Source organism: Pelobates fuscus, chromosome 2 (genome assembly GCF_036172605.1).
Source record: "Pelobates fuscus isolate aPelFus1 chromosome 2, aPelFus1.pri, whole genome shotgun sequence".
NCBI classification, from domain to species: Eukaryota; Metazoa; Chordata; class Amphibia; order Anura; family Pelobatidae; genus Pelobates; species Pelobates fuscus.
The window spans coordinates 127554505-127579232 of record NC_086318.1 but is presented as its reverse complement, the minus strand read 5'-3'; the positions used below and the strand labels follow the sequence as shown (position 1 = coordinate 127579232).

The following is a 24728-nucleotide window of genomic DNA, read 5'->3' as shown; positions in this document are numbered from 1 at the left end:
GCATCTTCTCAGCAAAACTCTGTCACTTTTATAAACCAAAGCAGAAATGTATAAGGCCATGGCATCCATGATGCAAACCAAATGTAAAAGTACTGTCTAAATTTAGAAATTGATGTTCTATCTGTAAATATAATATATTATTTTGTAATTATGCATTTGTATATGAAACCCGATGAACAGTCATTGGAATGGACAATGTATAGAAAGAAAAGAATCACCTTTTTTTTAATTTTATGAAAGAAAATAATGACAAAACAGTAATCAACACATTGGCTCTTTAATGAGCAAAATCATGTCTTTTCAGAATTGGAATAGTATTGTTTTTCGAGATTATCTTTATTTCACTCGGTGACCAGTACTCTAGCCAAAAAGTACAAAGTAATTTCCATTAAGTAATATACAATTTCTGTGTGTAATAAGCTTCCATTCTTGTAAAATAGTAACTGAAAAGAAAGGTTTCTGTTACTGCCATTAGTTTATCAGAGAAACATATATGCATTATCTTACAAACTATCAAAATTACTAGTCTTCTGAAAAAAAAGTAAAAAAAAAAAGAAGAAAAAAGGAAAGGGAAAAAAAAAGCACAAACAGTTGTCTAATAGAAATATACAGATAAGAGAGAACGTATTTCTTAGTGATGTGCTCATTAGTCCACCTCTATTTCTTTCTATATAAATGTACATCTGATACATATACAAACACCTTTTAAAGACAGTGATAAATACCCTTGCTGATAATAAACGATCGGGGAATGAGTTTTGTGTGACTGTATAATATTTGTAAAAAAACAAAACAAATTGCAGATATATTAAATACTTGGGTTTTTCAATTTTTTTAAGCCATTTTCATCTTTCATAATTGTAAATCCATCATATCTACATATGTGTATGTCTTAATAATAAATTGTTGTGAGGTAACATCAGTACTAAACAAATTTACAGTGACCGAAAACATAAAACACATTACGTGAGTTATAACTGTCTTAACACTCTTGGACATGCAATATTGAAAAACATTTGTTAACCTAACTGGTAAAATTGATCGGTTTGGCCAGTTGGTCAGCAATTAGTTGCAATTTTCCTTTGGACAAGTCATAACATATTGGTATTTCTTATTTTGACTGTAGCAAAATACCTGGAATCAACATTCAGTTAATTAATATTTTTAAAATGAAATAATTAGACTAATAACAATCGTAAGCTAAATATACATTTCAACCCACAATTCTTTGGGATTTGCACCAGTAAAAAAAAAATATGTTTAGCTACAGCTAAATTTTTCTATATGTTTCTTTATTTTAGAGCTCAGTAACATACTGATAATATAGAAATTTTTTGGACTGCACTTGCTTTTTTTTTTTAAACATCCCCCTATGAAAATCATTATAAGGTTTGCCAATTAATACATTAATGTTTAATAAAATAAAGTTTAAAAGAAACGCTAATGGAATGAGGAAAAAAATAATAATTGTGGCTTAATCAGCAGCACAGCCACCCAAGCATACCATTTATCATGCACTTCGTGCTAAAAATATCCAGTTTCCTTTTTTCTTCCCCCCACAATTTATAGTGACAGCACTTAAGTGATAATGTTATACCTGCCAGGACTTAAACCTCTTTGTTCTGATGGCAGTTTACAGAATGGGAGCCTGTTAAGGCCTTAACAGCATTGGTGCTTTGTGTAAATATACATGATCTACACAATAAAACACTTCCAAATAAAAATGGTTGAAAATTATCAGACATTCCATGAGTGAGTCCCTTGTGCATATAAATACATTTTTTTTTAATCTTTGTCCTCTCTTTTTGTGTAGCACATGCCTGATGCCAATGTGTAAAATAAATCTTCAAAAATTAACAGCTGAACATGAATGGAAAAGAAAAAAAAATGTTTACAATTGTTTCAATTGCTGTTTTTTTCTGTCCACTTTAATATTTACAATCATTTTTTTCCAAAATTCCAAATGTTTTTGATATGTATATGTGTTATGCACATTGTACTCCTTCACATGTAAATAGCAAGAGTCCTGCAGTTTGGAAAGCCAAGATATTCCCGTTAACGTCACCTACTGTAATACATCAAAAAATAAAGTCTGTGATTCATCTAGTTTGGCTATACTCTGGTTGTAGAATGTGAATGCGGATGTGGGTGTGGATGTGGATGTGGTAGTGTGTTATTTTGTCCTGCAGTAAAAGTATTGAAGGCGTGGATGGGCTGAATCCCTGGTATAGTGTTAGGAATCATTGTTATAGTATTGGGGGTCATTAAAGGAATGTCATCTGGAGACCTTCTCATTGCAAGAGTATAGTCAGGAGGACAGGCATTTCTGAGGACAACCTCATGTGGATGGATAGATTCACATTCATGATCCAAGTCAGTGTGCTTCATTTGTAGAGACATTATTTCCTCTTCTTGTGCATGGGCAATGTCATTTGTAGTGTTACGTTGGGGACTACATCTCCTGTGCACATCATGTCTCCTTTTATCTTTTTTGTAGTATAATGCAGCAAAAGCCAAGATGTTGAGAAAGAGCAGTGATGCCCCAACTGCGATTGTAACACTGAGCTCTGTAGAATAATCCCTTTCCAACGAGAATGGGCTTGGCTGTTGCTTAAAATTCTCTTCATTAATGGTAGGAAAAGCTGATGTCACAGGTACAAGAACTTTCCTGGTTGGTCTAGATGTGATATCTGTAGATGGCCCTTTTGTTGTAGTGAGGTCATTGATAACATGGAGATGTGGCACAAGCTCCAACCAGAGGTTCACTTTATTAGCCCTATAGTGCTCTTTTACTCTGGGTTTTAAGCCAATATGCAGGTACAGCTGGTCCTTTTGAGAATATCTAGTCCATGCAACTTCTTCAAACCGATTAGGCTTTGTATGGATGAATTTTGTATCCTGTGGAACCGGTTGATTAGGATCTCTGTAAAATGAAACATTTTTTAATTACAAAAAAATCATAATAATAGTCATTCTTTATAACAAAAAATAAAAAAAAAATGACAAAAAATGTATAACCTGTGATCTCAGTCGATAACAATAAATTGATTGTTTTCATGTTATTGCATATTACCTCATAGTCATGTTTAGTTTACATTTCGATTATTGTTATTATCATCATCATTATTATCAACATAATTATTATTATTACACATTTCAAATTGAGAAATATTTATAATTATAGACAGTTAAACATTTGTAGTTTTTTTTTTCTTTCTATCAGATTAATTCAATCTACTGTTTGATAGAGTGTATTGCTAAAAATAAGTACTATGGCATTTTGAAAAAAAAAATAATTGTGAGTCGCAAGATGATAGTATTAATTAGCAAATACACAATTAGTGCGACCATAATATGTTAAAGCTGTTAAAACACATTCAGGGTTATGCACTAAAGTGTGAATTCAAGGTGAATTCAAATTGAATTTCAAATTTAATCCTAGAGTACATGAATGGAAAGTAAAACTGAGATAATTTTTTCAGTTTGGCTATTTTGAATTTACATTTGGAATTCACTTTGAATTTAACTAAATTCTCACATTAGGAAATAACCCTATTGAACACTTTTAAATGAGGTTTGTCTGAGCAATGATAGTAACTGCTGGATCCAAAATACCTCCATCTTAATTCATATGAACTAATAAACAACCCATGTGAGATCATCAGAGTCACTGCAGCATACATGAGTAAAAACAGAACTCGACATTTTGACAAGTCTTGGGTTAATGATATGAGTAAAACACAGCAATGATAACAGCATCACAAATATTTAAACATAATATCATGTTGTATGTTGTGCTATTTTCTGTTCTATATATTATACTTGAACATTTATAAACTTCACATTAAAGCATCCCTCAATGCCATACGTACCTCACTAGAGGGTCATGGAAAACTTTCATTTGTAGAAAGTCCCAGGTCATGGATAAGAAAGTCAATGTATGATTGTACCTTGTAACAAAATATTCATGATGAGTGGTTTTATGATGTTGTAAGCTTTAACGCTAGATGATTATGTTTATATACTCTACATAAGTTTTTAATACTTATATAAATAGTCAAACTTTAAACATTCTAAACATAAATACGTTAAAGGAACAAAATGGGCTTTGCATCATCTGTATTGTAACTGTTCTAAACCAGTAAAATGAGTCTACAAGCTGTTGCCCTTTGCATAGAATCAGCAGGCCACCTATCTCACAAAATCTTCATTTTACTGAAATCAATTTATAGGTTAACACAGTGAGGGTGTTTAAGACTATCCTAGATATAAGATAAGGCCAGGAACTAATGAAAGTATTTAGAAAATTGGGCAGGCTAGATTAGTCGAATGGTTCTTATCTGCAGTCGCATTCTATGTTACTATATTTCTATTTTTTTTTAAAAAAAACAAACAAATAACATGGATGAAGTGTTGGGCAAGGACTGGGATGATAGCAACTGAGATCCTAATGCAGTGACAAGGATAATAACAACTTAGACACTAATGCTATCTTTCACATTTAGTGCTTAATCATAGGTGAGTGCATTATTGCAGGAGCTACTGCAGGAAGTCTGTTCAATAATTACATAGTGACAAGATAGCATGTAACAGTTTAACACAGCATAATGAACCAACTTCATTGCATATAATTTCAGTTGAATTAAACACATAGCATACTGAAATGTTTTCAAAGTATAAAAAAAAAATACTGCAGAAGGGAAATAAAGCAACAAATGCAAAATTACTTTGAAAAAGGAGTTAGAAACAAGGTTACGTGTTTTAGTATGTAAAAAAGGTAACACAATACACAAACAATTGCAATATCACAGGTATGAAAACACAGCAATGTGCAAAATACACAAAATAAGTAGTGATGTCGCAAACATAAAATTTTCGGTTAGCGAACGGCGAACGCGAACTTCCGCAAATAAGCGAACCGGGCAAACCGCTACAGACTTCAATGGGCAGGCGAATTTTAAAACCCACAGGGACTCTTTCTGGCCACAATAGTGATGGAAAAGTTGTTTCAAGGGGACTAACACCTGGACTGTGGCATGCCGGAGGGGGATCCATGGCAAAACTCCCATGGAAAATTACATAGTTGATGCAGAGTCTGGTTTTAATCCATAAAGGGCATAAATCACCTAACATTCCTAAATTGTTTGAAATAATGTGCTTTAAAACATCAGGTATGATGTTGTATCAATTAGGTAGTGTAAGGGTTACGTCCGCTTCACAGTGACAGACCAAACTCCCCGTTTAACGCACCGCAAACAACCGCAAACAGTCCATTTGCACAACCGCAAACTCCCCATTTGCACAAGGTTGGATACCAAGCTAGCCATGTCCCGTTCCTTGTCCTCACTGATGTCATTGACGGTCTCTCTTCCTCCACCCAGGAAGCGGGAGATGGAAAAAGATGCTTGGTCGGTCCTCCTACTTCAAATTTGGTGCACTGCGCGTGCAATCTAATGTGCCACCAGATAGGAGTAGTGTGTTAAGTAGTACTATTCTTATCAGTTTAATCCCTGTTACATCCCCTATCAGGGGATGTGTATATAAGGCATCGATTTTAGGAAGCAGGGGATGGAAAGAGATGCTTGGTCGGTCCTCCTAGTTCAAATTTGGGGCACTGCGCGTGCAATCTAATGTGCCACCAGATAGGAGTGGTGTGTTAAGTAGTACTATTCTTATAAGTTTAATCCCTGTTACGTCCCCTATCAGGGGATGTGTATATAAGGCATCGATTTTTAGGAAGCGGGAGATGAAAAAAGAAGCTTGGTCGGTCCTCCTACTTCAAATTTGGGGCACTCCGCGTGCAATCGAATGTGCCACCAGATAGGAGTGGTGTGTTAAGTAGTACTATTCTTATCAGTTTAATCCCTGTTACGTCCCCTATCAGGGGACGTGTATATAAGGCATCGATTTTAGGAAGCGGGAGATGGAAAAAGATGCTTGGTCGGTCCTCCTACTTCAAATTTGGGGCACTGAGCGTGCGATCTAATGTGCCACCAGATAGGAGTGGTGTGTTAAGTAGTCCCCCTCATCAGGCCTTTTTTAGTCGAATGTATTGCCCAGTGTCAGTCCCTTCGGGATCCATCCCTCATTCATCTTAATAAAGATGAAGTAATCTAGACTTTTTTGACCTAGGCGACTTCTCTTCTCAGTGACAATACTGCTGCACTGAAGGTCCTTTCTGACAGGACACTTGAAGCGGGGCAGGCCAGAAGTTCTATCGCAAATTGGGATAGCTCAGGCCACAGGTCAAGCCTGCACACCCAGTAGTCAAGGGGTTCATCGCTCCTCAGAGTGTCGATATCTGCAGTTAAGGCGAGGTAGCCTGCTACCTGTCGTTCGAGTCGTTCTCTGAGGCAGGACCCTGAAGGGCTGTGGCGATGCGTAGGACTTAAAAAGCTCCGCATGCCCTCCATCAACAACACGTCTGTAAAGCGTCCTGTCCTTGCCAGCGTGGTCGTGGGAGGAGGAGGATTACTTTCACCTCTTCCCCTGTTAGATTCCCTTGTGCTGTGACATCACCCTTATACGCTGTGTAAAGCATACTTTTTTATTGATTTTGGAACTGCTGCATCCTTTCCGACTTGCCGTAATTCGGTAACATTTCAGGCACTTTCTGCTTATAAAGTTATAATATGCAATAACATGAAAACAATCAATTATAGTAGTGTGGACACCCAGTACAGGTCGTTCTCCTTCAGCCTTTTTATACGAGGGTCCTTCAACAGGCACGACAGCATGAAAGACGCCATTTGCACAAGGTTGGATGCCGAGCTACTCATGTCCTGTTCCTTGTCTATCAATTATAGTAGCTGGGACACCCAGTACAGGTCGTTCTCCTTCAGCCTTTTTATACGAGGGTCCTTCAACAGGCACGACAGCATGAAAGACCCCATTTGCACAAGGTTGGATGCCGAGCTACTCATGTCCTGTTCCTCGTCCTCAGTGATCTCTCTGAAGGTATGTTCTTCCCCCCAGCCACGTACAACACCACGGGTACCAGATAGGTGACAACGAGCACCCTGGGATGCCTGTTGTGGTTGGTCTTCCTCCTCCTCCTCAAAGCCACATTCCTCCTCTGACTCCTCTTCCTCACAATCCTCTTCCAGCGTTGCCGCAAGTCAAGCAAGCGATGCTGATAAGGCTGTTTCTGGTGGTGATGGTGACCACAACTCTTCCTCTTCACGCTCATCTACGGCCTGATCCAGCACTCTTCGCAGGGCACGCTCCAGGAAGAAAACAAATGGTATGATGTTGCTGTTGGTGCCTTCGGTGCGGCTGACTAGGTTTGTCACCTCCTCAAAAGGATGCATGAGCCTACAGGCCTTGCGCATGAGCGTCCAGTAACATGGCAAAAAAATTCCCAGCTCCGCAGAGGCTGTCCTAGCACCCCGGTCATACAAATACTCGTTAGCGGCTTTTTCTTGTTGGAGCAGGCAGTCAAACATTAGGAGTGTTGAATTCCAACGTGTCGGGCTGTCACAAATCAAGCGCCTCACTGGCATGTTGTTTCGCCGCTGGATATCAGAAAATGGCGCCATGGCCTTGTAGGAACGCCTGAAATGGCCACACACCTTCCTGGCCTGCTTAAGGACATCCTGTAGGCCTGGGTACTTATGCACAAAGCGTTGTACGATCAGATTACACACATGTGCCATGCACGGCACATGTGTCAACTTGCCCAAATGCAATGCCGCCAACAAATTTCTTCCGTTGTCACAAACCACTTTGCCGATCTCCAGTTGGTGCGGAGTCAGCCACTGATCCACCTGTGCGTTCAGGGCAGACAGGAGTGCTGGTCCGGTGTGACTCTGCTTTCAGGCAAGTCCACCCCAAGACGGCGTGACACTGCCATATCCGGGATGTGGAACAGTACCTGGGGAGCTGGGGGGTGCCGTTGATGTGGAGCAAGACGCAGCAGCAGAAGAGGACTCAGCCGAGGAGGTTATGGAAGAGGATGGAGTAGGAGGAGTAGAGGAGGTGGCAGCAGGCCTGCCTGCAAGTCGTGGCGGTGTCACCAACTCCACGCATTCCATGCTTGGCAGCCGTCAGCAGGTTTACCCAATGCGCAGTGTAGGTGATATACCTGTCCTGACCATGCTTTGCAGACCAGGCATCAGTGGTCAGATGGACCCTTGCCCCAACACTGTGTGCCAGACATGCCATTACTTCCTTTTGCACAATCGAGTACAGGTTGGGGATTGCCTTTTGTGCAAAGAAATTTTGTCCGGGTACCTTCCACTGCGGTGTCCCAATAGCTACAAATTTTTTGAACGCCTCAGACTCCACCAGCTTGGCCCTGAAACGCACACTCGTTAAGGAAACTGACTGCTATTATATTACAGTCCAAAAAGTTTAGTTTTTTTTTTTTTTTAATGCAAGCTATTGGGACACCAGTGAGTGAGTGGTGGCACTGGGCAGGCCCTGAAACGCACACTAGTGAAGGAAACTGACTGCTATTATATTACAGTCCAAAAAGTTTTGTTTTGTTAAATGCAAGTGTTACGGTTGCCTCCAGGCTAGCTGGAAGTTGGACCGTAGAAATGGATGCTCCTAGCGCTTACCAAAGGACCATCAGCACCGCAGCCACCATAAGCACTGCAGACTCCACGAACCACCGCTGCTGGGCTGGTATTTCGCCGTCTGCTCTGCGCCCTGGACCTACGACCAGGCTCCAGGTTCCAATAGGCGAACCTCTTCCTTCTGTCGAGCGAAGTAGGATCAGGAACAAGAGCTCTTACAAGAGCTCAACAGCTAAGGGAGTATGAAGAGCATAGCAATCCCTGTAGTGATTATAGCTGTCCCCTACAAACATGAGTCGAGGCTGCAAGTTAGAGGGTCAGAAGAGGTCTGAGGTCTGGAACACCCAGCCTGGCTTTTATTGAGGTTACATGCAAATAGGACACTCCCAGGGGGAGGCATAAAATCACCAATCACACATCTGGTGCAGCCCACACATTCCCTCCCCTCAGATAAACAGTTAAACCAATTATTACATACAATAAAAATACAGTTTTTACACACACACTGTAACTTTAAAACCATACATCCAATTTCAAAAAGTTGCATATTCAGACTCAGCATACATCAAACATAAACACTCCCAAAAATCAGCCAAATCCCTCCAGTGGATCAAAAGTTAGCTGGAAGTCCTTTATGACCGACCGCAAGCACAATTTCCTGCCCAAAACAGTTCCATAGATTTGGGCTGTGCTGTCGGTCAATTTCATGCGAAAAAACGGCTAAGTCCCATTTCGAACGGGACTTAGTCTCTGGAGCTGCAAGTTCCGTATGGGAGAAGGTAAGGGTCAGCGGTGTTCGGCAGAATGTGTAGCCGATTTTAGTTCCACAGAATCTTTAGCATACACCGCTGACCGCATTCGAGTAAACCAAGATGGCCGCCGCCACGTGCAATTAACCTGCAGTAACCTCACAGCCTGGGAGGTAAATTGCCTGCACACTTTAGCTTCTGGGTGGTCCGCCTGTGTGGTACTCGGTTCAGTAAGCCCTATTTACTGAACCAAGTGGGGGAAAGCCAGGAACAAGTTATTTTAAAGGTCTGGGGACATAGTCTTAAAGGGGCATTGTTCAGCAAAGTCACAATATGTCCCCAGACGGTTCTTAAAGGGCCATACACACCAATAAAAGTTAATACATTTTCAGGGGCACAATCTTCCAGGGGCCATAGTCATGAGGCAGGAGGCTGGCAAAAAGGCTTCTCCACAATCCAGGGAAGCAGGGCAATTTTTCATTTAAAGGGCCAGTTACAAATAGCCATTTGTAACAGCAAGCTATTGTGACACCAGATATGAGTGGTGGCACTGGGCAAGTGGGCACAGTATACGCTGTGAGCCTGACACACACGCTGGCAGACAACTAACTGCTATTCAATCTATTACAGTCCAAAATTTTTTTTTTAAAATGTATACTACTGTTACACTAGATATGAGTTGCACTGGTGTGACAATGTGCCCTGGCAGGCCCTGAAACGCACACTCGTGAAGGAAACTGACTGCTATTATATTACAGTCCAAAAAGTATTTTTTTGTTAAATGCAAGCTATTGTGACACCAGTGAGTGAGTGGTGGCACTGGGCAGGCCCTGAAACGCACACTAGTGAAGGAAACTGACTGCTATTATATTACAGTCAAAAAAGTTTTTTGTTTTTTTTTAAATGCAAGCTATTGTGACAACAGGAGTGAGTGGTGGCACTGGCAAGTGGGCGCAGTATATGCTGTGAGCCTGACACACAGGCTGGCAGGCAGGCAACTGCAATTACATGACACAGAAAAAAAAAGCAGACTGATGTTCTAGCCCTAAAAAGGGCTTTTTGGGGTGCTGTCCTTACAGCAGAGATCAGATAAGTCCTTCAGGACTGTAGTGGACACTGAATGCACTAGCCTAGCTATCAATTTCCCTATCAAATCAGCAGCAGCTACACTGTCCCTACTCTCAATAAGAATGCAGCTTCACAATGAATGTAAAATGGATGCTGTCCAGGAGGTGGGAGGGTCTGGGAGGGAGGGTCTGCTGCTGATTGGCTGGAATGTGTCTGCTGACTGTGAGGTACAGGTACAAAGTTTACTCAATGATGACGAATAGGGGGTGGACCGAACAGCGCATGTGTTCGCCGTCCGTGGCGAACGTGAACAAGCGTAGTTCGCCAGGAACTATTCGCCAGCGAACAGTTCGGGACATCACTAGAAATAAGGCATAGTGGACCTACTGGATATTCAAGAAAATGTGTTCTCAATCTGGTACACATCTTATAACCCCCCAAATCTGAGAGGTTCCCTAATAGTTTTACATGAGAGAGTCTATGCTAATGACAGACTAGCTAAACATTAATAGATTAATACATCAAGCTGCTAGAGAAGACACATTGTGACTTGCACATAAGTTTATTTAATTTATTCATTTTCAGGACTGAAATTACTGACAATTACCAAGCTACATATCCAATAATGTCTCGCTGTGCAGACATTTATGTGCTATACCACGCTGTTCTATATATATTAATGTGAGAGCTAAGGTTGACTCCAAACTACCTCCTAGTTTGCGCAAAACAAAGGAACTTCAAATTAAATATACATGTAGTCTAGGGTCTCAAAGGGCCGCAGTATAACACTGGAGCATTGCTGCCACTGCCCAAAGGAAAACACATATTTCTCTTATTGTTACAATGGTAAAATAATGTAAAATTAAAAGATTTTGTGTTACAGACAAACATTACAAAAGTGGAGATGTCTTAGAAGGATGTCCAGAGACAGTCTCCTATAAAAGAAGCAGTTATTTTTGGAACGTAGTGATCCATATTTGGCCCAAAGAGGATACATGAATAATAGACTTATGCAAAAATGTATTCAAACCTGTTCATCTGAATGAAAAGCCTTTTAATCCATATTCAGATTAATCAATTTGTCAAAGAGTTACCTGTGGAATCTTATTAATTTAAAAAAGATTCCACAGGTAAATTGCAATGGGAGCAAGTTGTCGGTATATGGATTAAAACGCATTTGATTTGGACAAACTGGTCTAAACTAATTTTTTCACAAGTCTATTGACTAGATCCTAAAAAAGGTTTGCACATTTGCCATATATACTATATTTCCTCCCTGATAAAGGGATAAATAACCAGTTCAGAGTTTTAATGATTAAATACATTTACACACATTTATTAGGAGCAGAATATATTGATTGACAAACAAACTAATTTCAGTGCCAGTAGTTTGCATTTTTGCTTTTTAACATGGGCTGTTATCTATATTTTTGATCAGGTAATTTAAACATTTTCATTCTACTTTATTTGATGAAAAATTCCTATTATTTTTTAATATAAAATAAAAATAACTGTTTAACCCCTTAAGGACTGGACTTTTTTTGCGATGTTGTACATTTGCGACCAGGCATCTTTTTACACTTTTGTGGTGTTTGTGTTTAGCTGTAATTTTCCGCTCTCTCATTTACTGTTCATATACAAATTATATATTGTTTTTTTCAGGACAAAAGGGGCTTTCTTTACATACCATTATTTATATAATCTCATGTAATTTAATTTTTAAAAAATGAAAAAATATGATGAAAAATTGAAAAAAATACATGTTTTTTGACTTTTATGTGAAAAATCTTTTATTCATCTACAAAAGCGAATGAAAAAAACTGCTAAATAGATTCAAAATTTTGTCCTGAGTTTAAAAATAACCAGTGTTTACATGCTTTTTGCTATTTTTTTGCATGTTATAGGGCTATAAGTACAAGTAGGATATTGCGGTTTCAAAACATATATTTTTAAAATGTATCAATAGTGACATTGTAACACTATTATCTGTCATAAATCGCTGAATAACACCCCACATGTACATATTTTTTTAAAAGTAGACAACCCAGGGTATTCAATATGGGGTATGTCCAGACTTTTTTAGTAGCCACTTAGTCGCAAACACTGGCCAAAGTTAGCGTTCATATTTGTTTGTGTGTGAAAAAAGTAAAAAACTAAATTGAACGCTAATTTTGGCCAGTGTTTGTGACCAAGTGGTTACTAAAAAAGACTGGTCATACCCCATTTGCAATACCTTGGGTTGTCTTCTTTCGCAAATGGTATGCCATCATGGGGGTAATTCTCATTCCTGGGCTACCATACGCTCTCAAAGGCAACGTAACCAACCTGGTCATTTTCAATGTAAAAATATTTGACCCATATATTTGACCCTGTAACTTTCAAAAACGCTATAAAACCTGTACATGGGGGGTACTGTTATACTCAGGAGACTTTGCTGAACACAAATATTAGTGTTTCAAAATTGGAAAATGTATCACAACAATTATATCATCAGTAAACGTGCTGTTTATGTGTGAAAAATGCAAAAAAAGTCACTTTCACTGACAATATCATCGCTGTGATATGTTTTACTGTTTTGAATCACTAATATTTGTGTTCAGCAAAGTCTCCCGAGTAAAACAGTACCCCCCATGTACAGGTTTTAGGGTGTCGTAGAACGTTACAGGGTAAAATACAGTGCTAGCAAATTAAATTCTCTAGACTTTTGGCCTGGGTTGGCAGGCAGGTCCCTTAAATTGCAATCAATAAAATAACTTAATTATGTAAAAATATTACATAAATACGCACGTAGAATTTAAATATATATGCATATTTATATATTTGAAGTCTACGTGTATATTTATATAATTATTTATGTCATTTTGTATATGGACATATGAATAGTTCGTATTCTTTTTATTTATTTATATATACATAGATATATATACAATTTCATTCTAAGTGTATTTTGATATAAATATATATATATTAATATCAAAATACAGTTAGAATAACATTTCGTATAGATATATAATTTTTTTTTATTTTTATTATTTTTTTAAATTTTTTTAATTTAATTTAAATTATTTATTATTCATATTTTATAATAATATATATATACAATATATATATAGTTATTATATATATTATATATATACGTGTGTAAATTAATTATAAGTGTATTTTTATATTAATATATGTACATATTAATATAAAAATACACTTAGCATGACATTATATATATGATATATAGACATATATTATATAGGTATAATATATGTCTATATATCATATATATATACACATATAATATAATATTTTTTTTTTATTACCTTTCACTTTAATTTTTTTTATGATTTTACAGCAGCAGGGAGACTGCCTGTCAGCCCAGACAGTCCCCCTGCAGGCAGAGACTAGGACACCTATTGTGACCATGTGGTCGCCCTGTTGGGCGATCACATGGCCCCAGGGGTCCTAATCCGCCATGGGGAGACTGTCTGGGCTGCAGGCAGTCTCCCCACAACGGGAGCAACGCCGATCGCCGCCGGGGGAACGACGGCGATCAGGTAAGTACATTTTAAATTTAGGACGGTTCAGGACCGTCGTCGGTCGGCAACGCAAAAACGCCGATGACGGTCCTGAACCGTCTTGCGTCCTTAAGGGGTTAAAACAGTTTTGTTTTGTTTTTTTTAAGGAAAAAAAATAAATACTGGTTTAACTATCACTGTGAAATATACATTTTACTTCTTTATGGTATAAATAGTTTCAAAATGATAACCTACCCCGTTTTAGCAAAATTCGTCCAATAGGTCATCACAACGGCACTTAGCATAACATCATTTTTGGAGAAGTTGCAAGGAAATAACTCAGTAGGACCAATCATTGGGATCCCAAAGACATAGGGAACTTCATCCCCATGTGAAGCATCTGCCCAAGCAGGCACTTGATCTGTTTGGCAATGATGATAAAAGGCATAGAAATATGTTGGAGAACCAAAGTTTGAATGCAAATCAGCCGTTGCTACTGCTGGTGCTACCCATTGGTGATCGGTGAACAATGCCAATAGAGTTTTTCTCCTTGTTTCAGGGTTATGGCGATCTGCCCAATCAGTGTACATAAATTTAATTGTTTCCCTCATTATATCTTTTCCATCTGTATATCCATACAAATTATCCACAAAATTTGAAACGGCAAAATCGAAATCGCTAGCAGATATGCCATCCTCATGATCCACAATGCTTTCCACAAATTTAAGTCCTTCTCCCTGATTGACTCCAAGCATTATATCATAGTTTAAGAATTCTCCTTGTTCCATCAATATTTGAGGATCATCAGGTATAACATCACCATCAATTACAGGCCCAAAAGCAATGTGGTACCTAGCTGGCTGTATATCTTGATCCACAAGTTCTCTGTAAGGCCTTTTTTGTAGACATTCCACAAGTTCTACCGTATCCGTCATGTTGCATCCAACTTTTGTTGCTAAGATCCTGGCATATTTGGCAGGCTGAAAGCTAACTGCCCAACTTGACAAGGCAGTTCCACTTTGTGCAATTGCTCTTTGAAAAAGTCCTACAAGGAAACAGGAAAAGTTATTTTTATTTGCAATTTCAGCATGCTGAGACATGCTCCAAATCAGACAAATGGGAACACAAATATATGAATCCATGCTATGTGTCCATCCTTGTTAGGCCAAAAAAACATTATAATATATATTACTATAAGTTGACCACTGGCCAAAGATGTATACTGATTTATATAGTATATAGATTCACAATAAACATTCAGCTGTGATTATAGTAAGTAAACAAAGGCAGATAATATTGTTTTGAGATTACATTAATTAATCATATGAAAATAATAGTGGTTGAGATAAAGAACAAATTACCCTGTTATTATTAGTGGAAATTTCAATGACCTAATTTTTCATAAAAAAATTGCTGAAAAGCATATCATCTGCAATTTTTGTACATCAAATTATTAATCCTGGCATTGACCAGGTTTTATATAAAAGAGTTATAAGAGTAATAAGGATTCTTTAGACTTATTTTACGGTGTATTAGTAATTTGTTTAGACTATATTTTATCCAGACTATATTATCCAAGTGTATTGCTTTGCCACCAAAGTTATCATATAGCGTCCTGTTTACTAGATGTTTCTTCTTTTAACCCTTTTAACGATCCCTGAATCCCTTCTACCTTGGCATGAAAAGCTTTCAGCTCTTCTTATTACAGCGTCATTATGCAAAGATTTTTTAGAAACTCTTTCTGAAAAATTATTTAAAATAAGCCAAAAGCCCAGAAAATCGAGTAACCGAAACTAATGTATAATAATTGATCTTTACACAAGGAGGGATAACCGTTAAACCAATACATGGGTCTTCACAAGTATTGTTGAGAGCTGCTACTGTTGATTAGAGAGCCTCCTAGCATGCATTGCAGATGACACAAAATCACTGAACTCGGTTCAAAGGACATAATAGGTAGAATCAATAACATTTTCATTGTGAAATAGGTGAATACATTAGACAGGGAGTAATATAGCACTATATAGAACTATTACTTCTAAGATTACCTATTTTATATACTCTACATGCAGGATCAATTTTTGTCTTAGTTCTATCTTAATCATCTTTACACCTGTTTTATTTTAACAGCATTTTTCACCATGTCATAAGGCATTTCTCCTTTTCTAGATTAATAAAATACCAATTAAATATGAACATTAAGCTAGGTATTTGCCTGCCTTTAATTCACTGTTTAAAAAGACTTAAACTGTGTAGTACATAAAGGATTCCCAGAACTCTAATCAATAACAATTCAACTGAAGTTTTGCAGATGAGAGTTTATTAGCTACTTGTAACACTGTGTAATCCTAATGATTAGCATGTTCTTTTTTTTAATTCATCTTTGATCACTTTAGTAAGTTTTAAATGATAAGACAACATTGCTGTACTGAATAGATCTTCACATGCGTTTTAAACCTCATGGCCACATTTGCCACATTAACTATTCTAGTTCTCATCAATGAATGGGTTTATGTAGTTAATCTATGTTGTTCTATAAGCTTTATTTAATAAAAAAAAAACTGAAAAAAAAACTTTGCTGATAATTCAATTGCGCATACAGCGAATAAGCTGTGTTTTCTAACAGAGATGGAGGATATAACATTTTTAAAATATACTATCTGTATTATTTAAAAAAAAATAAAAAAAGTTTTTATACAGAAAGACATTCGGAGCTAGCTACTAATGTCCACCTTAGAGCAGACAGGGAAAACATGTAACATATGTAAACCTAATAACTAGCTATTTAGCAACAGTAAATTGGCTGGTAAATTACACATTTCTAACCGTATTCTTGATTCATTATTGTTGATAAGATGAAAGTCAGATGAATTTAATATAGTTGACTTCCTGGCAGCCGCTAGAGGCACATCTGCGATGATGGATGTGAAATTTGCATCCAGCGTGCAGTACGTCCATAAGAAAGCATTGAGAAATGCTTTCCTATGGACTGTTTGAATGCGTGCGCGGCACTTGCTCCGCTGACGTCGGCAGGGGAGGAGAGGTCACCAGCGCCGAGGGAGCACGGCGCTGGATTAAGGTAAGGGGGACCCTGAGGGTGAGAGCACCCTTAGGGCACCCTTAGGGCACTATAGTGTCAGGAAATCCGCTTTGTTTTCCTGACACTATAGTGATCCTTTAACTCTAAATCAAGATAACAGTAGTAGTAGTAATTCATGAGATGTTCGCTACTTTTTATCATATGAATATAAATAATTCCTAGAGATAAGCAAAACACAAAATAAAACAACAACATTTATATTATTCCATGTGTTCAGGCTTTTTTTTCAATGTACATTGATTAGAAAATAATATACAAATGCTTAAGTTTTATTTTTACATATGTGTAGCTGCCAGTAGTCTGTTAAATTTTCAATACTTATCAAACTAAGCCCATATGAAGCAGCAAATGAAAAGACAGACGAGAACAATGTAGTATGTATAATCAATTTTATAAAATAATGCAAAAAAAAAAAAGAAATTCTGGTTTAACAAAGATAATGTTTAAAACAATCTTATTTTTTTTTCTCCTCCATTTTGTATTTATTTGATATTCTATACAATTTTAAGGAATGTAACAATCAAGAAATGAAGGTCCTTTAATAAACTTAGATATTTTAATGAATTTGAACATTGCCACTATAGTGCTATTATATTTTTTAATTAATGACAATTTCTAATATCTCACTAAGTTTATACTACTTTATAAATCTATTATTTTTTTAATCTTTTTAATTTCACTGCAGTTTTCATACTACACAGTGTTTTAAAGGATATATATTTATATTTGTATAAAGTATGCAAAGCTAGTATTAACCCTTTAAGACCGGAGGGCGTACTATTACGCCCTATTTTAAGCGGCTCTAAACGCCGCCGGGCGTAATAGTAAGCCCTGCGGTCTTTTGTTACTTACCCGGTCCCCGGCGATCCCACGCCAGCGATCGCGGTTGGGGGGACTCCCAGGGAGCCCCCCACAACACGTCCATCCTCCTTAAGCCCCCCCAGGCCATGTGAGAGTGAGGTCCTTGCGAGGACCTCACAATGACATGGCCGGGTTAGCTGCCTGCTGCATTGCCAGCAGGGGGACTGCCTGTAACGACAGGGAGTCCCCCTGCTAGCTGGAAATAAATTAAATTAATAAGTGTAAAAAGAAAAAATAATATACTTAGATCATATATATATATAAGACATATACACACACACATACACTGTCTAGGTATATTTTACTATTAATATATATATAATTATATATATATATATATATATATATTAATATCAAATTACACGTAGACTGATACTGATTAAATATATATATAATTATTGTTATATATATATATATATATATATTTATATATATATTTATATATAATGTAAAAAATATGTAATTACGTTAAAAAATAAAATTAAAAAAATAATTAAAAAAATAATTAAAAAATATATAGATGTGTGTTATTTTGTTCTAATTGTATTGTGATATTAATATATATATATATATATATATATATATATTTATATCAAAATGCACGTAGAACGAAATAATATATATATATCTATATACATAAATATATACGTATATGTCACTATATATATATCTATATATAAATAAAAATATTAAAATATATATATATATATATATATATATATATATATACATATGTATATATATATATATATATACATATATTCATTCTACACATATATTTATGTAATATTTTTACCTAATTAGGTATCTTAATTAATTACAATGAGCGGGACCTGCCTGACAACCCATGCCGAAAGTAAAGGGAATTTAATTTGCTAGCACTATATTTAACCCTATAACTTTCCAAGACACCATAAAACCTGTACATGGGGGGTACTGTTCTACTCGGGAGACTTCGCTGAACACAAATATTAGTGTTTAAAAACAGTAAAATGTATAACAACGATGATATCGATGATAAAAGTGAAGTTTTTTGCATTTTTCTCACACAAACAGCACTTGCACAGACGATATTATTGCTGCAATACTTTTTACTGTTTTGAAACACAAATATTTGTGTTCAGCGAAGTCTCCCGAGTACAACAGTACCCCTCATGTACAGGTTTTATGGTGTTTTCAAAAGTTACAGCGTCAAATATAAGGCTTGTGTTTCATTTTTTTCACATTAAAATTTGCCAGATTGGTTACGTTGCCTTTGAGACCCTATGGTAGCCCAAGAATGAAAATTACCCCTATGATGGCATACCATTTGCAATAGTAGACAACCCAAGGTATTGCAAACAGGGTATGTCCAGTCTTTTTTAGTAGCCATATAGTCACAAACACTGGCCAAAATTGGCGTTTTTTGCATTTTTCACACACAAACAAATACTAACGCTAACTTTGGCCAGTGTTTGTGACCAAATGGCTACTAAAAAGGACTGGACATACCCCATTTGCAATACCTTGCGTTGTCTACTATTGCAAATGGTATGCCATTATGGGTGTAAATTTTATTCCTGGGCTACTATACAGTCCCAAAGGCAACGTAACCAATCTGGCGAATTTCAATTTCAAATGTAACATGCTATATTTGATCCTGTAACTTCCCAAAACACCAAAAATCCTGTACATAGGGGGTACTGTTTTACACGTTAGATTTTGCTGAATACAAATATGTGTATTTTATTGCAGTAAAAGCAAACAGTATTATGACATTGACAGTTAAAATGTCATGTAGAACTAAAAAAATTACAACATTTCTTATTTTCTGCCATTTTTTTCATATTAAATTATGTTTCATAGCTAAATATTTGATATTAAATGAAAGCCCTGTTTCCCCCTTAATAAAATGATATATAAAAAGGGGGGGTGCATTTAATATGAAAGAGGTGAATTACGGTTGGACAGACATATAGCGCAAATGCCAGGTTTTGTTTACGTTTTGTTTTGTTCACAACGTGTACATTTGGCTCAGTCCTTAAGGGGTTAAGTATCACTAGTTTTGATATACTTTAAATAACTATATATTTTTAGAAAATTACAACACTTGCAGTGCACCATTCAGCCGTGTGTGCTGAGTTAGTGTAAGAATAAGTGTAAGCGTAGCTAATAATAGATGAATGTGATTATCTAAATACATTTTGTAATATATGGATGATATTTACTACTGAATAGACCATAACAAATGAAACAAGTTGGGTTGTCTTGCAGATTCTCTTACAACCAATAAACTACATTTTTATTTGTTTTTCTCTATTGCTGTTTTATTTCCTAGCTGTTTGGTATCACACAAGAGGAATCCTGAAATTGACAATAACAATTCTAGACTAGGTTGGATTTAACTCTCTACGGGTGATCCAGAATACAGAGGATTTACTCTATAGGACTGTGATTTCCGTGTCACATTTGGGATATCTTCAGGAAATTGTGTCGATGTGTCGCTTTTTATTTGAACTGTTATATTCTAAATTCTAGCATATTTTCCCTCTTTTCTATTTTCTTAATATATATGTATATCCTGATACTGATAAAAGTATTTGATAGACTGAAATGTTGATGTAATCTGACTGTATTCACAATAAATATTTGAACTTGGTGGAAAAGTCCAGTGACAGCACTCCTTCGTGACCATTATACACACACACAAATATTATTTTTAGTATTGAAAAAAAATGTGGATAATTGTACAAATAAGGAAATAAATACACAAATAAATATATTAACCTAAAGGGACACTCTAACAAACACAACTTTAACTTAATAAAGTGTACAGATCATGCAACTGCAATCTCACTCCTCAATTCTCTGCTAATTCGTAGCTAAATAAACAAAAAAAGTTAATGCAGCACTAGCCATGCCCTCTTACTGAGACTCACACAGCATCCCTACACACTTTATTTATCATGTTTGTGGATTGTGACTGTGAGGGCTGGCCAAAAAATGTAAAAGTGTGTTCAGAAAAAGCATATCTATCTTCCTCAGGAAACAAGCTTGTTGTTTGTACTTGTTCTTTGTGAATGCTATTCTTGTGCATACGTTAAAGATTTCATATTTTTTATTAAATGTATCTAAATATATATATATAATTTAATTTTAAACTGTTTTAACATTTTTTTTTTTACAGGTAGCAGGGGGAGTACCTGTCATTACAGGCACTCCCCCTGCTGGCACTGACATGGACGGCAAGGATCTCACGAACACATGGCCCAGGGGGGCCGAAACGGACGGAGCTGAACTCCCTGGGCTGCCAGGTGAGTCCCCACACTGCGATCACCAGCATGAGATCGCCGCCAATCGGGTAAGTATAAAGGATGGTGGAGACGTGCTAAGCCGCCCCCCGGCGTTTAAAGCCGGGTCCCCAAGGACGGAATAGCACGCCTGCCGTCATTAAGGGGTTAAGGACTTTCCAATTTACATGCAAAATAGGTCCTTTTATACATTGCACAGAAGGATCTGATGTGTGAGCACTAACATTAGTGAATAAGCGGTTCCCAGATTTTTGTTATGAGCAGAAGGACAAATGTCAATTCGTGTTTTAATTACAAAGGGAGCAAAAGTGCAAAATTAATCATATAATATCTGTGATTTTGTTTTGAAGAAACAAATGTTTAAATCAATGATCATTAATGAACAATAATAAATATATGGTATGTATGTATCCAATTTTCTCAGTGTAATAATGAAAACCTTTTTCAATTTATTCTAACCCCCTTAGGTGACTTCTTTCCTCATTCTCTCTCTTGTATCTTAAATTATTTTATAGTACAGTGTGACAGTATATAATTCAACAGATTATTTTTCTTTTCTTGCTGTATCACATTGCAACATTACACTATAAACAAAAAAATATTTTAACTCCTGGATCACACTGTTATAACACTCAAGACTACCACAACTTTACTACCACAACAAAATGACATAGTCTTAAATTAGAGGGGCAAAGGTTTAAAAATAATATCAGGAAGTATTACTTTATTGAGAGGGTAGTGGATGCATGGAATAGCCTTCCAGTTGAAGTGGTAGAGGTTAACACAGTAAAGGAGTTTAGGCATGCGTGGCATAGGCATAAGGCTATCCTAACTATAAGATAAGGCCAGGGACTAATGAAAGTATTTAGAAAATTGGACAGACTAGATAAGCTGAATGTTTCTTATCTGCCATCACATTATATGTTTCTGTGTTTCTATATATACAGTCATGAAAAAGCAAAAGCACCCCCTCTTTGAAATCTATGGGTTTTACCTAATTGTATGACCTGATAATGAACAGGTGATTGTTATTTTGTCTTAATATGTAAAACCATAGAATTCATAGAGACTGTACTTTCTTTTTCCCATGATTGTGTATATATACAGTTGTAATCAAAATGATTTAACCCCTTAAGACCGGAGGGCGTACTATTACGTCCTTTTAATAGTACGCCCTCCGGTTTTTTGTAACTTACCCGGTCGCCGGCGATCCCACGCCGGCGATCGTGGTTGGGGGGACTCCCAGGGAGCCCCCCGCGGCACGTCTGCTCTCTTCAGCCCCCCCGGGCCATGTGAGAGTGAGGTCCTTGCGTGGACCTCACAATCACATGGCCGGCATAGCTGGCTGCAGTAATGCCAGCAGGGGGACTAACTGTAATGACAGTTAGTCCCCCTGCTGGCTGGAAATCAAATTCAAATTAATTAAAATAAGTGTAAAAAAATATATATACTTAGATCATATATATATATATGATCTAAGTATATATATACACATATACACACACACACACACACTGTCTAGGTGTATTTTAATATTAATATATATATAATTATATATATATATATATATTAATATCAAATTACACGTAGACTGATACTGATTAAATATATATATAATTATTGTTATATATATTTGTATATATAATGTAAAAAAATATGTAAATACGTAAAAAAATAAAATAAAAAAAATAATTAAAAATAAAATATTAAAAAATATATAGATGCGTTTTATTTCGTTCTAACTGTATTGTGATATTAATATATATATATATTTATATCAAAATAATATATATATCTATATACATAAATATATACGTATATATCACTATATATATACCTATATATAAATAAAGATATTTAAAAAAAAAAAATATATATATATATATATATACGTATATATACACATATGTATATATATATACATATATTAATTCTACACATATAGACTTCGGGAGACTTCGCTGAACACAAATATTAGTGTTTCAAAACAGTAAAATGTATTACAACGATGATATCGCCAGTAAAAGTGACTTTTTTTGCATTTTTCACACACAAACAGCACTTACACGGACGATATTATTGCTGCAATACTTTTTACTGTTTTGAAACACAAATATTTGTGTTCAGCGAAGTCTCCCGAGTACAACAGTACCCCTCATGTACAGGTTTTATGGTGTTTTCAAAAGTTACAGCATCAAATATAAGGCTTGTGTTTCATTTTTTTCACATTAAAATTCGCCAGATTGCTTACGTTGCCTTTATGACCCTATGGTAGCCCAAGAATGAAAATTACCCCTATGATGGCATACTATTTGCAATAGTAGACAACCCAAGGTATTGCAAATGGGGTATGTCCAGTCTTTTTTAGTAGCCACTTAGTCACAAACACTGGACAAAATTGGCGTCTTTTGCATTTTTCACACACAAACAAATACTAATGCTAACTTTGGCCAGTGTTTGTGACCAAATGGCTACTAAAAAAGACTGGACATACCCCATTTGCAATACCTTGGGTTGTCTACTATTGCAAATGGTATGCCATTATGGATGTAAATTTATTTCCTGGGCTACTATACAGTCTCAAAGGCAACGTAACCAATCTGGCGAATTTCAATTTCAAATGTAACACGCTATATTTGACCCTGTAACTTCCCAAAACACCATAAAACCTGTACATAGGGGGTACTGTTTTACACGTGAGACTTTGCTGAATACAAATATGTGTATTTTATTGCAGTAAAAGCAAACAGTATTATGACATTGACAGTTAAAATGCCATGTAGAACTAAAAAAATTAAAAAAATTCTTATTTTCTCCCATTTTTTTCATATTAAATTATGTTTCATAGCTAAATATTTGATATTAAATGAAAGCCCTGTTTCCCCTGGATAAAATGATATATAATAAGGGGGGGGTGCATTTAATATGAAAGAGGTGAATTACGGTTGGACAGACATATAGCGCAAATGCCAGGTTTTGTTTACGTTTTGTTTTGTTCACAACTTGTACATTTGGCTGCGGTGTTAAGGGGTTAACCCCCATTAAAAAACGTTTTGTCCAAATTTACAGAGTTTCAGTTCTTTGCAATGAACAAATCAAACAAGAGCAATTGAAATAGCTTAACACAACAAATGCTTTAGGTGGTTTCTCCAAATTCAACAGAAAATGCAACTTATAATGACTTCTCCACTCTCAAAATTATTTAGCCCCTTCATGGCAAGCATCTTTAGTACTAGCAGAGTGCCATTTTTCTGTTATTACCTGCTGCAAATAAGATGCATAGCCAGACCCCAGCTTCTGGAGGTGTTCCTGTGGACCTCCAGTTAAAAAACAAATCATCACTATATTAAAAATAATAAAATAAAGAGACTCTAAAAAAGTGCCTCACTAACACCCCAAAAAATATATAAACCCACAATAAATATACAATAGTGTATAACAATATAGAGAACTCTACGTATATTGAAAAACACACACCAACGTGTATAAAATGAAAAAAATAAGACAAAAAAAAATCACAATAGTGTAATATGCACAAAAGGATGACTCTCAGTAGGGGAAGAAAAGCACTCACAAGATGAAACTGGAATGCAGGCCTGTCTCCCTGTTTTCAGAGGAAGAATATGAATTCAGTA

General features: G+C 36.3%; 1 protein-coding gene across 4 annotated transcripts in view; it reads right to left on the bottom strand.

Moving 5' to 3' along the window:
* Positions 1-258: 258 nt before the first annotated feature.
* The window catches only part of NLGN1 (neuroligin 1), a 663157-nt gene continuing 638687 nt past the window's right edge, over positions 259-24728 (bottom strand). For all 4 annotated transcript variants that reach the window (XM_063442687.1, XM_063442686.1, XM_063442688.1 and 1 more), the window contains 2 exons: positions 14098-14887; positions 259-2923 (listed from right to left, as the gene is read on the bottom strand). In XM_063442687.1, coding sequence (XP_063298757.1) covers positions 2113-2923; positions 14098-14887 — 1601 coding nt within the window. In that variant the 3' untranslated portion in view covers positions 259-2112. The remainder of the gene's footprint in view (positions 2924-14097; positions 14888-24728) is intronic.